The 16,704-nt window shown below is 35.2% G+C and overlaps 2 protein-coding genes across 2 annotated transcripts in view; one reads left to right on the top strand and one right to left on the bottom strand.

Moving 5' to 3' along the window:
• The first annotated feature begins 2,838 nt into the window (after window positions 1-2,838).
• On the top strand, window positions 2,839-6,803 carry LOC128546332 (transcription factor RFX4-like). Its single transcript, XM_053516743.1, has 6 exons — window positions 2,839-2,951; window positions 3,989-4,106; window positions 4,503-4,622; window positions 4,822-4,944; window positions 5,595-5,682; window positions 6,019-6,803. Exons 1-6 carry the CDS (start codon window positions 2,928-2,930, stop codon window positions 6,485-6,487), a joined length of 942 nt encoding a protein of 313 aa, XP_053372718.1. The 5' UTR covers window positions 2,839-2,927; the 3' UTR covers window positions 6,488-6,803.
• A 2,859-nt stretch (window positions 6,804-9,662) lies between these two features.
• The window catches only part of LOC123561553 (uncharacterized), a 52,342-nt gene continuing 45,300 nt past the window's right edge, over window positions 9,663-16,704 (bottom strand). The window contains exon 3 of the mRNA XM_053553095.1: window positions 9,663-16,039. Coding sequence (XP_053409070.1) covers window positions 13,449-16,039 — 2,591 coding nt within the window. The 3' untranslated portion in view covers window positions 9,663-13,448. The remainder of the gene's footprint in view (window positions 16,040-16,704) is intronic.

The following is a 16,704-nucleotide window of genomic DNA, read 5'->3' as shown; positions in this document are numbered from 1 at the left end:
TAAACAAAAGTAAAAACTCCCTTTGTTTGGGGAGCAGGGTCCTTTTTTTATTTTTTAAATTGTAAAGATTCCCATATCTTTAATAGTGGGAATTTTTTATGGGCCCAAAGAATTTTAAAACCCGTGAAATTTGGGGAATAATTTCAAATTTTGAAAATTTTGATTTTCCCTTTTTTTTGGGTTTAGCAAAAAATTTTTTAATGGGAAAAGTTGTTTTTATAAATACCTTTTATATCAAGTAAAATTTAAAATTAACTTTTAAAAGGGAAAATAGGGCCCAAAAAAAGGGCCCAAACTTACGATGGGGAAAAAACCCAAAAAAGATAGATTTTTTGAAAGATAAATTCAAAACTAAAATCACGGTATTTTTTGGGAGCTCCAATTCCAAAATTTCAGGTTTATGGTTTTTTTAGAATGATAATAATATTTGCTTTATAGTCTTTTAAACTAAAGAGAAATTAAAAACCAAAAAGGGGGCAAACAATAGTTTTTTATTTTTAAAAATTTTTTTTAAATTTCCAATTTTGCACCAAATTATACGGAATTTTTCCCGTTCAGCTTTATGATTTGGGTTTCACAGGGGTAGATTCTCTCCGGAAACCCTTTCAACGAGTGAAATTTTTATCGTAAAATTTGTGCTGCTTTTACATGTTGTTTTTAAAAAGGGCAGGGGGCCAAATTTAAATTTACAGTACAAATAAATTTTTTGTTCGATTTGGTCAAAAATGTTTTTTACCTTATTTTTAAATTATTAAAATTTTTTAAAATAGTTTTAAACAAAGGTTAGAGGTTTTTTTTAAACCGTTTAGAAGGCAACAATTTTCTGGAACTTCCACCCCGTTTTTTTAAAACCCCCCCAATTTACACAACTTCTGAAAACTGATCAAAATTTTCAGTTGTTACGATCAAAAAATTTTTTTGAGGGTTTCCAACGATTTTTACAAGTATTAAAGAGACAAACGTTTACTGAATCACCTTTGGGGCCAAACAGCACGAACTGTGATTAATTCGCGGAAATTACGTCACAGATGTTTTGATGACTGGGTTTTTCCCTTTACCTCAACAGTATTAAACAAACAGACTCTGTTACCACCGAGAGCAACGCAACATAATAATATCGTCATTTTAAAAAGAAGAGGAAGCTACGCCTTTTTTAAAAGCCTTAAAAAATCAAAAGCGGGGGGGGAGTTTTGGGCTTTAAAATTTTAAAAATGCCCCCTTTAAAAAACAGTCCCCCAAATCACGTCCCAAACCCCGATAGCGTCCCAAAGACAGCATTTACTTTTCTAAATGTAAAGAACCCCTTTTAAAAGGGGCGAAATTTTTAAATTTCAAAAATTGAACTGATTTCCCATACAAATGGGGATTTTATGAAAAAATGATGTAAAAAATTATTTTGTTTGATTAAATAAAAGTAATTTTTTTGTGAAAAGCCATCGGGAATGGGTTTAGGTTTTTAAACCCCGATACAGTACAAAATAACTTTTCATCGGTTTTTAAAAATTTTTGGGATTGTTTGATTTTTTTAAGTCTAGGGAAAAATTTTGATGCCCCTGGGGAAAACCCGCCCGATTTTAAATAAAAACAAAAACGTTTCCCTCATACAAACCCATTCTGTCAAATTGCTATTTAAAACATCAAAACCTATGAAGGTTTTTCTTTTTTAAAAAACAAACACAACCTTTATTTATTTGTCTTATCTACAACTTCAAACAACTCAACTGTTTTTTCTTCTTGGACATCAATATGTAGTTTAATGTTTTAAAACAATCACATCAATGACTATTAGTACCCAATATGTTGCCTGCACTAACAAATTGTCGCCATGAAATTTTTTTTAAAATTGGGAGATTAAAACAAAATTTAAAAAATTTTTAAAATTTTCAAAATGCCTTTTAATTTTTAGGTACATGGTTGCACGCATTTTTTCTGGTTGTTTCCCCATGTGTCCCCCGTAAAACCCCCATAGCGTTTTCGTCCCGCAGGATGCCTTTTCATCAAATTTTTATTGTAGAGCCTTTTTCATTTATGCATCAATGGTACCGATGTTTCTACACTTTATTTCTGCGTGTGTGTGTGTGTGTGTGTGTGTGCGTGCGTGCGTGCGTGCGTGCGTGTTCGGGTTTAACGTCTTTTTCAACAATTTTTCAGTCATATAAACGACAGTGTCTACTTGTAGCAGTGAGCACAATGCCCAACTTTATAGTGCTGCCTCACTGGAATATCATGCCGTAGACACGTGGCATGATACCCCACCCAGTCACATTATACTGACACCGGGCTGACCAGTCCTAGCACTACCCTCTTAATGCTGAGCGCCAAGCGAGGAAGCTACTAGTACTTTTTACCTCTTTGGTATGACGCGGCCGGGGATCGAACCCACGACCTCCCGCACTCGAAGCGGACGCTCTACCACTAGGCTACCGAGGCGTGTAAATGTTACTATGGGCATAAACCTGCTAACAATTCAGCTGAATGTTATGGAATACTGCAAGCGTTTTGTTCAGTGTGGTTTTATTCTACATCAAACATACTGCACTTTAACGCGAGTTTGTGACTACTACAATACATAACTAAAACGTGTCTTTGAACGTGTTTCTTTCGCCACTTTACGTATTTCTAGTGAAAAGCAGATTTAATTATAATATGAGCCGCGCCATGAGAAAACCAACATAGTGGCTTTGCGACCAGCATGGATCCAGACCAGCCTGCGCATCCGCGCAGTCTGGTCAGGATCCATGCTGTTCGCTTCCAGATGCGGATGCACAGGCTGGTCTGGATCCATGCTGGTCGGAAATCCACTAGGTTGGTTTTCTCATGGCGCGGCTCATTTAATCATATTTTTACATTTTCCAGTTGCGCGGGATTTTGAAATACTACTGGAAGAGCAAGCGCCACTGGAATCCTACATCGAATGGCTTGACGGAATGATAGAACAATGTGTTTCTAAGGTAAGAAAAAATGAGAGAGATTAAATATCAATATCGGCGTTTCATTCGACAATTTCGATTCCTAAATTTTAAAACGTGGGATGTTATTTCAAATTGCATAGTAGGGCCGACGCTATTGCGCAGTTGCAAAGGTGAGCTGCTGGGAATTTCCAGAAATCATTCATGTCATAATGACGGAAATTGGTGAGGGCTGCTTGAAGTTTTGTAACAAAAATTTTTCATCCCATTCTAATATTTATTGTTCAAAATCTATGAGCATAGACTACAATCAACCAAACAAAATGATAACATACTCGTTTTAAATGAGTCTGTTTGTGAGAGGTAATGAAATTTGCAACACCCTTAATGCTCACTCTCGCCCCCGTCCCACAAGCAACAGCGTAGTCAGAACTCTATTATCTATAAACATGGAATGGATTCTATTGTCTAAAAGGACCAGAAAATAAAACAGCACCATTCTTATTTAAGGGTATAAAATGTGTCGCATGTATCTCAAAAAGAATTTTCCTAGGGTCATAAAACATTTTAGAGGATAGTTATAAAGCATGTGTTGTTCACCTGATATTCTGTTTAGGTTTTCACTCAGCCAGATCAGAGTTATTGTCCTTGACTTAGTTAAAAATACGCCTGAAGTGCTCATAAGTTTATGTTGCAGTTATCCTATAAGAGTCGGAAAACCATTTACATTGACAGGAAGGGGAGCACCAGTGTCCTATGGACACACATCTAGTTACATAGTGCAGTCTTTTCTTATTACGTCAATTATGTTTTTAACAGATATTAATGGGTTTAATTTCATATAATTCATAAAGATTTTAATTTCATTTTTATGTCTTCTATAAAGTGAATATCAAGAAAACGAAAGAAAATAAAACATAATGTTACGAAAAATTTCATACACTATTCTAAACGGCAAATGGGAATGCTTGGGGACGGGAGTATGGAAAGTTACTGGTTAGATTTTCCAAGAAATGCACTATTATTTATTTTGCTATTAACAAATGAAAAGGTATATGTTATCTTGAAATGTTTATTAGAAATGCAAACAACAAGGCGATGGTACTCCTCGGGTAGCAAGACAGTTCCTGTTGATGTGGAGTTGTGTTGGGACACGAGTGATACGGGACATGACTCTGCATAGTGCACCAAGCTTTGGTATGCATAAATAGAAATAATATGTTATATGTTTGGTACTAAATGCATTGACGCTTGCATAAATAGATTGAATTATTATGACTTGCATTTACTTTGAAGAAAAACTTCTGAAACGATGGAAAGGATGTGCTGGGAAGGAATTCGCACTTTTACCATCTCACAACTCGCTCGTATTCCCTTTAAAATTTAGTTTGTTTGGACTGTGTTGTTTAAACATGACTGTTCCTTTAGTATTAAAAGTGTATATGTCATTCTCTCTCGTTAGTCTAAAAGACATAATACTTAATTTTACTTGTATTTTGCATTTAGAATGTTCTGTTAAATTTTGTTGTAAAGACATGCTTTTTGAAAGTCATTTTTATTTGTTTCGCCGAAATTCATACTTCATATTTTCAGGTTCATTTCACCTGTTACATCTCATGTTTGATGAGTATGTACTCTATATGGTTGAAAATATACACAACCATGACAAGGCAAACGACTTACTGCGTGCAGTCAAAGGAGAAATAGCAATGGGTAATGTATACATGTATCTGTTTTAATAAGTTATGTAAATTATCTAAAATGACTTCGTTATATTTACCTTTGGGTGGCCTTTATGAAGTATGTCGTATTACCACTTCAGCGCATGTACATACTTAGAACTATTTATATTATTTAACTAAAATGTCATAGTTACAGAATTTTGTTTTTATTTATATATATACTATTTCAGATTTTTTAGATGAACTTCTGCTATCTGTACAATACCCTTGCAAAAGCAGTATTTTGACCGACTCGATGGATACACAAAGAACAACTGTTATACGGGGACCTGAATTACCATACCAAAATGGCGGTATATCAAAAATTTGTATCTTTCAGATAAGGTTAGAAAAGATAGTGTAGATAAATTAAAGAAAAGCATTGCCTCAGGGTGCCAACAGGAAAAGAGAATTCTGTTAAGATTGAAGACAGAGTTTAGGTTCTTTTGAAACTTACTTGTTTAATGCTGGTCAACAAGTCAGTCGACATTTTAAAATACTGTGTAATAGACTGGTTTCAAGAACAGTTAACATGTACACAAACGTTAACCAAACTTCACATTTTCGAGGTGCACAAAAGGCCGGGGTTATTACAAAATGGAAGAGGAGGAGTTATGACTTTGACCTACTTTCTTATATACTTCTTGAAAACAAATGTACAGATAATTATCCAATAAAAATACATGAACAAACAATTGAACTAAATGAACTTGAATCTAATTAATGAAATAAGATAGTTTTTTTATATTCTATAACTAGACACATATATTTCACTAACATCTGAGCTTGACCTTTCTTTTTTTTTTCATAATGATATGCATAGTGTTGCTTGTATGTAATAAATTCAGTCTAAATGTAACAAGATTCTCACATATTTCTGTAATATTCATTCTCATTAGTGGCAGAGTATTCGGGTGTACTTTTACATTGTCGCCAATAAAACATGTTTTTTGTTTAATTTCAGAAATCGAAGAAAGTTCCGGATACTACTCTCAAAACGAATCAGTATGTTTTCAACAGCCAGTTATGTGTACCAGTCAAAGAATGATATGGTGAGTCGTTATCTTCGATAGAGACATGGATGGAGAGAAACCCTTTTAATTATCGTTGCAGACACATTCTCATTATATTACTTATCCCAATCGTTTATTGTTTGTAGCTTTATCAAAATGTGTTGAAACTGCTGTGGCTTGGCAACTATAAAATAGTTTGTTTACTTTTTGTTCGGTAACCTTAGATTGCTGGCTATGTTATTGTTAATCAGAACGTTAACGGAGATCTAATACACATTACCCTGAATTTTATTTGAAAAAAAAAGCCCGTATTGCTGAATCATTTTAGTTTTTTATCGATCTGCAGTCGAATTATTCAAAATATTTTACTTTTAGTTCCTCTGGACAATCATTGAACCAACCACCTCCATTCGAAAATGCGTTCCCAACGACATGCCGTCATAGAACGAACTCTTTTTACGGCATTTATTCCTCACAAGTACCGGATGTTGTTTCGTCAAATAATACTGCAGTAAACTCATACGCCTGCAATGATTGGTCAACAACAGGACAAATGGGGTCATCGGGATTAACAAACATGGCGGGCAGTAAGACTTTTTCTGACAAAAATAATTCATTGAATCCTGGAAATGCTATGGAAATACAAACTGTTCAGCTACAGGCGGAACCTCGTCAAAACACGAGTCATTATTACGGAGGATTTTGCGGCGATCAGACAAGTTTTAAGAGATGTTCAAATGGACACCATTCCTTTAGTAAGAAATGTTCGGAAGATATTCCAAATAGAACTGTCAGACCGAACATGTCTGACATGTACTACCATCACGTGACAAATCTTCTTTGACGTTATTAATACTACAATATACAGATATATAAAATGCAGTCATTTATAACTTTGGATAGAAATAATTATCGAAATATTTTTTGTTATCCAGAATGTCTCTTTTTTTCATAATACCGTATCTATATTGATATATGTACTTTATTTTAGAGTTGAAATGATCTTTATAGGTTTCTCCAAATAAAAGGGCCAATCGCCCGATAACAAAGATTTTTAGCTCGACTATTCATAGAATAGTAGAGCTATTGGACTTGCCCATGCGTCGGCGTCCGCGTCCGCGTCCCAATTTGGTTAAGTTTTTGTATGTAAGCTGGTATCTCAGCAACCACTTATGGGAATGGATTGAAACTTCACACACTTATTCACTGTGATAAACTGACTTACAATGCACATGTTACATAACTCTATTTTGCTTTTTTACAAAATTATGCCCCTTTTTTGATTTAGAAATTTTTGGTTAAGATTTTGTATGTAAGCTGGTATCTCAGTAACCACTTGTGGGAATGGATTGAAACTTCACACACTTATTTACTGTGATAAACTGACCTACATTGCACAGGTTCCATAACTCATTTTTACTTTTTTACAAAATTATGCCCCTTTTTCGACTTAGAATTTTTTTGGTTAAGGTTTTGTTTGTAAGCTGGTATCTCAGTACTCACTAACTGGAATGGATTGAAACTTCACACACTTGTTCACTGTCATAATCTGACATGCACAAAGCAGGTCCCATAACTTTATTTTGCTGTTTTACAAAATTATGCCCCTTTTTCAACATAGAAATTTTTGGTTAGGATTTTGTATGTAAGCTGATATCTCAGTATCCACTAATGGGAAAGGATTGAAACTTCACACACTTGTTCACTGTCATGATATGACATGCAATGCAAAGGGTCAATAACTCAACTTTGCATTTTACAAAATTATGCCCCTTTTTCAACTTGGGAGTTTTGGGTTAAATTCTTATATGTAAGCTGGTATCTCAGTACCCACTAATGGGAATGGATTGAAACTTCACACACTTGTCCACTGTCATGAGCTGATAAGCACTATACAGCTTCCATAACCCTATTTTGCTTTTTTACTAAATAATGCCAGTTTTTCGACTTTCGTATTCATTCAATCGACAATGCTGTTGAATAGTCGAGCGTTGCTGTCCTCCGACAGCTCTTTGTTTTTAAATAAGATCAAAAATGTGGTCTAGTATTGTCATTCAAACACGGTTATCCAAATAAGGAAAATTCTAGTATTATCAGACAACGCTGATACTCCGAATAAGGGCAAACCAGTGGATTAACATATTCATATAACCCCACTATTTCAAAAATAGAAGGAATCAGTGGTCTAGCATTATCAGGAAACCCATTTCTTCAAAAGAGGGTGAATCGGTGGTTTAGTATTTTCTGATAACCATTCTAGTTCAAATAAGGACGAATCAGTGGTCTAGTATTGTCGAAAATCAATTCTTTCATTAAGGGCAAATCAGTGGGTTAGTGTTGTCATAAAATGCCATTTCTCCAAATAAGGGAAAATCAGTGGTTTATTATTGCTAAATATCACGAAACTTTAGACCAGACCAGAGTTTCATTTAATCATTTTATTTTCGATAGAATGACCCAGCCCGACAATATTTTGAGGAAAGGTTTGTTGGTTATATATATTCAGAATACCAAAGCATTAACAATGGATTTATAATAAAAAGGGAAAAAATAAAGTGAAACAAAATTTACACAAGGCCGTCCGTAACTAAAAAATTGTAGTGGAATATAATTTACCATCACTTGTTTTAGAAGATGTCAATATATTTGCACTGTTATGAACATAACAAGGTCAAAAACCCTTTCAAATCAAAGTACACACTTGGAAACAGTTCCTGATGCAAAGTACCTTGGTGTCACTATATCCTCAGATCTTAATTGGAATAAACACATCAATTTAGTCACGTCCAAAGCTACCCGAACACTTGACCTTATCAAGCGAAATATCCCATGCAAAAACCCAAAAGTTCGAGAAGTAGCTTATAAAGCCCTAGTCAGGCCACAGCTAGAATATGCTAGCTGTGTTTGGAACCCTTATACCCAACAAAATATCTACCAGATCGAAATGATTCAGCGGAGGGCAGCGCGATGGGTTAATCATGACTACTCCCCTTACAGCAGTGCCACAAACATGCTATGTCAGCTGAGATGGCGTACCCTTGAAGATAGGAGATCTGATTCACGCCTCCTTATGTTCTACAAAATAGTGAATGGTTTGGTTGCAGTACCACTCCCTCCCTATGTCAGCTCCCCCCCCGCCCCCCCCCCCCCCCCCCCCCCCAATTTAACAAGAAATATTATTATCATTATAATACCAGATTTATATAGCGCCCTTTTCATGATCAATTTCACGTTCAAAGGCACTTTACATAGTTCAAATGCAGCCACACAGGGCGCATAATTCATCCTCTACTAGTACAGACACAGAGCGATCTGACCAGAGGGACAGAGTGAGACAAAGCCCCCACGACAGAGAGATCAGAAATCAGATACAGGCTTTTCCGGCTAACTTAGCCTAGCTCATTTCGAATAGACAGCCTGGTTCTTTAACGTGCCCAGTGTATAGCACTGATACACGCAAGGATTGCCTGGGTTTCTGACCAGTACACCTCTAGTTGGGTGGGAAACACTTAAAAGCGTTTCTGAAAATTCCCGAGTAGCTGCCGGGGATCGAACCCCCGACCTCAGGATTGGAAGGCCAGTGTGCAAACCACTGAGCTATCCGTCCACCCAATATGCATCCCCACTCCTATACTCAGATCCTCACTCCATGTAATTACTATAAGTACTCTTTCTTTCCAGCCACCATAGTGCTTTGGAATTCCCTCCCAGTACAACTTGTGCAAGCTCCCACCCTAAACCAGTTCAAGCAGTGTGTGACCAAACTTGCACACAATGCTTAACATGATAGACCTGTTTTTAAACTGCTTTTATCTGTAAATCCTTCTGGTTTTTAACATATCATCTGTATTCATGCTTGCAATACACATCGTGTATTACTTTTATCCTCCTATCCATTCTACTTTTAAATTTCTTATGCACATAATACTCGCAAAGAGGAGTGCTGCAGTATAAATAAATAGATAGATATTTGCTTCAGTACAAAAGAAAAAAAACGAAATTAAAACAAATGTTTGTCTGTTTCCACATTTTATTTTGTTAACAAACTCTAACATAAGAATATAAAGACCTTTTTAAAATGTGTTTTAAAAGGGATGTACATTAAAATTATTCTTATTCTAAACAAACAAATAGCACACACTATCGTAATCTAAACGTATTCGAATTTCAGATTTATTTCTGCAGGAATTATGTGGCGATATTTTCAAGTTGCAGCTTGACTTGCAGCTAATGACAAAAATGACATTATTCAGTTATTACTAATAAGAAGAGCATAACAATTTCTTTACCCCTCATATGGAGCAATTAGCATGCTTTACGTGGCATCAATGAACTCGACAACAGTTTAAAATAAAATGTATTGTAGCGTTAAACATCTACAATATGATATCAAGGTACATTAAACAAGAGCTGTCTCCATAGGATGACACATGCCCCCGATGGCACTTTGAATGAATAGTTATGGCCAATGTTAGAGTTTAGGACCTTTGACCTACGGAGCTGGGTCTTGCGCGCGACACGTCGCCTTACTGTGTCACACATTCATGCATAGTTATTTTAAAATCCATGCATGAATGACAAAGATATGGACCGGACATGCTCATCAATGCACTATCATGAAAAATGACCTTTAACGTCTAAGTGTGACCTTGACCTTTGAGCTATGGACCTGGGTCTTGCGTGTGACACGTCGTCTTACTGTGGTACACATTCATGCCAAGTTATTTGAAAATCCATCCATCGATGACAAAGATATGGACCGGACACGCCCATCAATGCACTATCCTTTAACATCTAAGTGTGACCTTGACCTTTGAGCTATGAACCTGGGTCTTGCGCACGACACGTCGTCTTACTGTGGTACACGTTCATGCCAAGTTATTTGAAAATCCATCCATCGATGACAAAGATATGGGCCGGACACGCCCATCAATGCACTATCCTTTAAAATCTAAGTGTGACCTTGACATTTGAGCTACGGACCTGGGTCTTGCGCGCGACACGTCGTCTTACTGTGGTACACATTCATGCCAAGTTATTTGAAAATCCATCCATCGATGACGAAGATATGGACCGGACACGCCCATCAATGCACTATCCTTTAATGTCTAAGTGTGACCTTGACCTTTGAGCTACGGACCTGGGTCTTGCGCGCGACACGTCGTCTTACTGTGGTACACATTCATGCCAAGTTATTTGAAAATCCATCCATCGATGACAAAGATATGGACCGGACACGAAAATTGCGGACAGACTGACAGATTGACAGACCGACAGACGGTTCAAAAACTATATGCCTCTCTTCGGGGGCATAAAAACAATACACATGAATAAAAAAAAGAAATAAAAATAAATTTTGACAAATCGTGAAATCTTTTGACAAAATGTGACGGTGGATTGTAACCTAATTAATAACTAACTAATAACTAATTAAAACGTTTGCTGTATTTTCTACCTCCCAGTTCGATTTTCTTTAAATGACTTTTGTATATTGTAAATTACAACTCACAAATTAAAACAAAAATAAATCAACTGTTCAGTTAATACCTTTTCCTGTATCAAAAGCATCGTAAGAATTTTATTGTTCCATTCACCGGCAATTCACAACGATTCTGTTAGACAAAAGAGAATGATCCTTTATATTTTCAAATACATGTATATATTGAGGATTAATCTGATGGGAGGGGCATACATATTTGTAACACAATATTGATACATACTGTGTACTGCAATAATGCTTATTTATTCAAACCGGGACATATGTTACGTTGAGGAACATTATAAATATTGACTCTTAGTGAATTATCGGACAATTGTACGTAGTAAACTGTTATACGTTGACACTACAGCATAAATTTATAATAAGATATAAACAACAGATTGACAATATTGACTGTTGTTCACATACTTCTGTGGATACATTATACATTCAGGGTTTTACTATATATTTCAACTAGCGTCTGAAATGTTAAGATTTCGAACATGGAATGTTGAATGGAATTTAGTGTGGCATGGTTTCAGACACTTGACGAATGAATCAAGGTCTGGGATTCTTCTGTTAGTCTTACAAATGATGCAACTTGTAGCATTAAATAGTTATAACAAAATAACGATTAAAAACTGTGTAATTTAAAATTGTTACAATATAGAACAGCGAGAATAAGACTTTTAAGACACACAATGTATCAATGGCACTAACACGATCCGATTCATTTTCCTATTAAACAAAGAAGGCTAAAATACGGTGTTCCGTTTGGACAATACGGTATTTCGTTTGGACAAACGTGACTTTTTATTTAATACTAAACCGCGATGCTCGATGGTACGATGACGAAAACGCGATGGCGCGATGGCATGATGATGAAACAACGATGGTACGATGGTGAAAACGCGATGGTACGATGATAAAATCGCGATGGTGCGATGGTACGATGGTAAAATGTCGATGCAATATCGTGCACATGAAGCAATATTTTAGATCTACATGCAAGTAGAAAAAATCTGACCTTTCACACACGGGTGGCTAAATACGTTATCTACAAAACATTCCGTTAATCACATATATGGTTGACTTAGTTATTAATAAAAAAAAAATCCGATACAGAAACAAAAACTAATTTACTGTGTAGTCATGAAAGTAAGTTAAATGTGACGCACAAGAACTAATTAATTCCAGTAACAAATCAGGAAATTTTAGTTCATACTGGCATTTTGCATTAACATTTAAGAAATAATCTATAGCAAAAGTGTGTTGTAACGCTATTTATGCACGACGGGCGGTTATACGTCGGGCGTAATAATTTCACGAGGACACAACCCGAGTGAAATTATTTGTACGACGTATTACCGCCCGAGTGTATAAATAGTGTAAAAACACTCTTTTGCTATGAACTATTTCGATTCTAATATAGACTCTCTACCCTGAATCTAAAACAGTAGATAAAATATAGTAGCGCTCTTTCTTGGTCGCAACAAAAACATTGACGTCACCGCACGTTAACGTGACGTCATTATAGCGTAAGAGTGTTTTAAGGTAGTTCTGCACGTTTGATAAACCGGAAGTGATAGCGTAACGTCATTTATCCGGAAAACGTAGAATAAAGCCTGGATTCGGCGTACGGAAATGAAAATAATTTTATGATTTAATCGAAACCTGTGAGTAAATCTATTACAATGGCACTGCTGCTATATTACTTAAGTCAAAATATGACATTAAAATATATGACACGTTAAAAAATTCAAAAAATGTCTTAAAATTAGCGTGAAAAGTCCGGTTCACTTTAATCTTGGTCAAATACCTCAAAAATAAGCACATGGACCTATACATTTTATTTCACCAAATTATAGCCCATATATTTATTTACAACTGTGAGAAGTTTCATCAAAATCTACATTGTAGAAAAAATTCTATTCGCGAAAATGTTATGAAATTTATGATTTTCCCATATACTCCCATTATGAAATATTGCGTGAGGTCCAAATTTTTCAAATTAGTCTAGCAAAAAATCAAGCACACGACCCTATCTTTTTTATTTGCTGAATTTTCTAGGTATATTCTGAAGTTTTGAAAAATCAGAGTTTAATCAAATTCTACATTGTAGAAAAAATTTCGATCCAAACGTGCAGAACTACCTTAACAGCGAAAGGGCATATTAGAATGTATAATAAAACAACCCTCGTATAAACAGTATTTTATAAAAAAAAAACTGTTGTAAGGAATATGCCTTGAGAATATAATGACTAAAACAGAGGCATTCCAATTTAGTTTGACTGTTTTGACCATATTACAATATATACACACCACTTTATAGGAATACCACTTTATACAGAATTGTCTCTATAGAATACAATACAACACAATAAAAAGATGCAATACAGCAAGCTATAGCGTACAGAACCAACAGAAGGTAAAAATAAAGCCAGTCACACAAACATAACCTAACGAGTTTATCTTTATCTGATAATACATGAATGTCAACATCACCAAACCGACATTCCAGCTGCGAAATAAACATCTGGTCGGTATAGTTCAATGGTGTCATTCCTTTCCTGTCAGTTTTTGTCCAGTTCATTATGTGACCTTTTGCGATTACTAAGTCGATCATTTCTATTCTCTTATACTGCATTAGTAAATGTTCAACTGATGCACCTTCTGGGCAAATAGGCCTATGAGACAAACGCTTCCAACTGTGGGAAGGATACCAGTCTTTTAATGTAGACCTATACATAATGAGATAAAACATGTATAACATGCTACTTGACACATGTTGACATTTGTCACTGATATGTTTGTCAAGTACAGCTAAAAACGAATAACGAGCGTCAATAGTTATAAATTGTAAAGCTAGCGTATATCCAAAAGAATCTAAACAAAATAGAAGCTCGGGCTGAAACTCTTCTTCTGTACAAACGTTTTCATTGGAGAAGATATACCGACGTCTTCTTGGACTATTAAAATAGATACGCATCAGCATCTCTTTCTGTAAAGATGTATCAAAACAAGTCGGTTTTACTTTATTAGCTTCAAGCATTTTATATATTTCAATAGCTGCCCCACTGTTTATACATTCTACATTCATAAGACACTCTAAGTCGAATACTGATCTGTCCTTTTCGGTTATTAGTTTTATCACAGGCACACAGTGGCTTCTTGCTGCTACGTCAATTGCACGCATGTCGTTGTTATCTCTTTCCAAAAGCGAAACTTTCACAACATTAATAAGATATAGAGCTACGTCTTCACGGCAATACCTTGCTGCTGTATGTAAAGGATATTTGAGAATGTCCTTCGCGTTTGTTACGTTTTCGTATATAAACGACACAGCATCCATTACGTTAAATAACAGAAACCGATATGATACATAATTTTCGTAAACGTTATGAATAAAGCGAATAAACCTGTTGTTCTCAACAGTTTTATTCTTCACAAAATTCACTATTAGACTTAACATTTTTATAGAATGTATATCGTTATAAGTTACAACTCCTATGTAACAAAATGCATTTACGTCTTCAAATGGATAATTATATTTGGCATGTAAAAGCTGAAAGGAAAAATATTTTCTTTGGATAGAACTGTTCTGTGATTCGGAAACGTGGTAGGTTAACATTTGAAATATTATCGGATTATACATACACCCATTGTTATATATAAAGGGTGATGTATCGGTGGCATCTAACCTATTAACACCAAAAAAAATATATTCAGATACCATCGTATGACCTAAACTTCGAGAAAGTCTGTAATTTGATTTGGTGTCACTAAACAACCATTCATACAACGATTTATGACGAAACGTAACAGCACCATCTGATGATACATAGTCTGACAGTTTGTCCATAATTCGTACAAACTCGGTTTTATTAGTGATTTTGTTGACTTCTATAACTTTAAAAATGTAAAAAATGGGTCTTTTATCTCTGACGGGTCCATTAAAAACGCTTATCACCTCTAAAATGGATTTTGCTACTTCAAAGTCATTGTTAGTTTTGAATAGCCTATCAAAGTTTAGTTCATATATCTCTTCTATACCGCTAGGTAGGTCAACTATATTGTGTATACTTGCGTTTCCAGATTCAATAATATATCCCAAAGCATGTTTTATGTACAAAATATTTCCTCCACTTTTAGAAACAAACCTTTTTACTGTATCCTTATCAATGATATTCAGTTGATTGATAATAAAGTGTCGTATATCGTCATAATTTCTTTCATCATCGTATAGAAGATGCACTGTATCCAATTTGTTTAATTTGTTAAGGGAAGGCTTATTTCTTGACGTAATTAACCATTTAAACCATTTAGGACCCTCTTGCTGCATAGAGGTCAGGCGATCTGCAAGTAGCTCCAAAATTCGGTTTCGTCCATTGTCGTCCTCACATTCATCCAACGCATCAATTACTACTATCCAAGGAGAATCATTTGGCACTGTTAATTTATCCAAAGGGTTTGTAATGGCTAGATCAAAACATAGCTTCGTTTCCTCCTTACATTTTTCGTCATCAGTTATAATCGAATCGTTAAGCAAAGCAATATGTGATCCGTATTCTGCGTCTTTAATGGATAAAAACCATATTAAACGTTTTATAAGCTGAACAGGATTCTTTGTACTTTCGTGTGTGAACTTACAAACATGAAAGGCGACAATGTGTTGTCTCAATTTCCAACCTTTCTCATTTTCTCGTGCACATAGTAGGTGTGCAACAATTGCCGACTTACCGAATCCATATCCTGCAATCATCAATGTACCTCTAGACTTGCTGTTCTGTTCAAACATTTTCTTCTCAAGTTCATCAAAGACCCATTCCCTACCAACAAGCTGATTCTGTGTTGGTAAAAACCCTAGCATCGGTACTTTCAAAGGAAACGGATACTTATAAGACTCATTTAGACAACCTGAAGTAAAGAAAGGAAGCGAACGTTATTTTTGTACGAATCACGCAAATTGATATAATAAGTTATAGTCGGATTAACTTAAGAATTACAAAACTGAATTGAAACAAGTAACTTCTTTTTTGGGTTAGGTTTCGAATAAACTTTCCTAACAACGTTACATAGCTAACAGTTGACTTACATATCATCATATCATGACGAAATGCTTATACGCAGAACTTATTGTATGCTTCAAAAGACACATGCATGCACTCAAAAATGAAAGTCATAATATGACACAAATTCCTTAAAACAAGGACTTTCGTCTTATATCAATTCAGCGAATACTTTTCATCAAATTTAGTTGTTCTGTAGGTTTAATTGCCTTTTGAAACTTTGTCAAATAAACCAGTCATTACGCGTGCATTTTGTAGTAAAAAGAGCTTTCTTTAAGGCTGTTTTGTTATCAGTTTAATAAAAGAGCCTAAAAATTCGCTATGAAATATTTCACCTAAATAACATGTCATTCCGTGTTAAACTGAAATCAGCCATTTAGAATGTGATACTTTGAAATTTCTTTTTGTGTCGTAACAAAATCCCCGGATGTGCCTTGAGATGGAAAAAAATCGACATAATCCATCTCAAAATCTTTTTACAAAATGTTTTACAGGTCGACATAGAAGGGATTT

This window comes from Mercenaria mercenaria, chromosome 10 (genome assembly GCF_021730395.1).
Source record: "Mercenaria mercenaria strain notata chromosome 10, MADL_Memer_1, whole genome shotgun sequence".
NCBI lineage: Eukaryota > Metazoa > Mollusca > Bivalvia > Venerida > Veneridae > Mercenaria > Mercenaria mercenaria.
Note: the sequence above shows the minus strand (reverse complement) of the source record. Positions and strands in the feature narration are given on the sequence as shown.

Coding starts and splice junctions, on each gene's coding strand:
- LOC128546332 (XM_053516743.1), top strand. CDS start 2,928: ATGATAGAACAATGTGTTTCTAAG. Junction 2,952..3,988: donor TAGAACAATGTGTTTCTAAG/GTAAGAAAAAAT, acceptor AATGTTTATTAG/AAATGCAAACAACAAGGCGA. Junction 5,683..6,018: donor ACCAGTCAAAGAATGATATG/GTGAGTCGTTAT, acceptor TTTTACTTTTAG/TTCCTCTGGACAATCATTGA.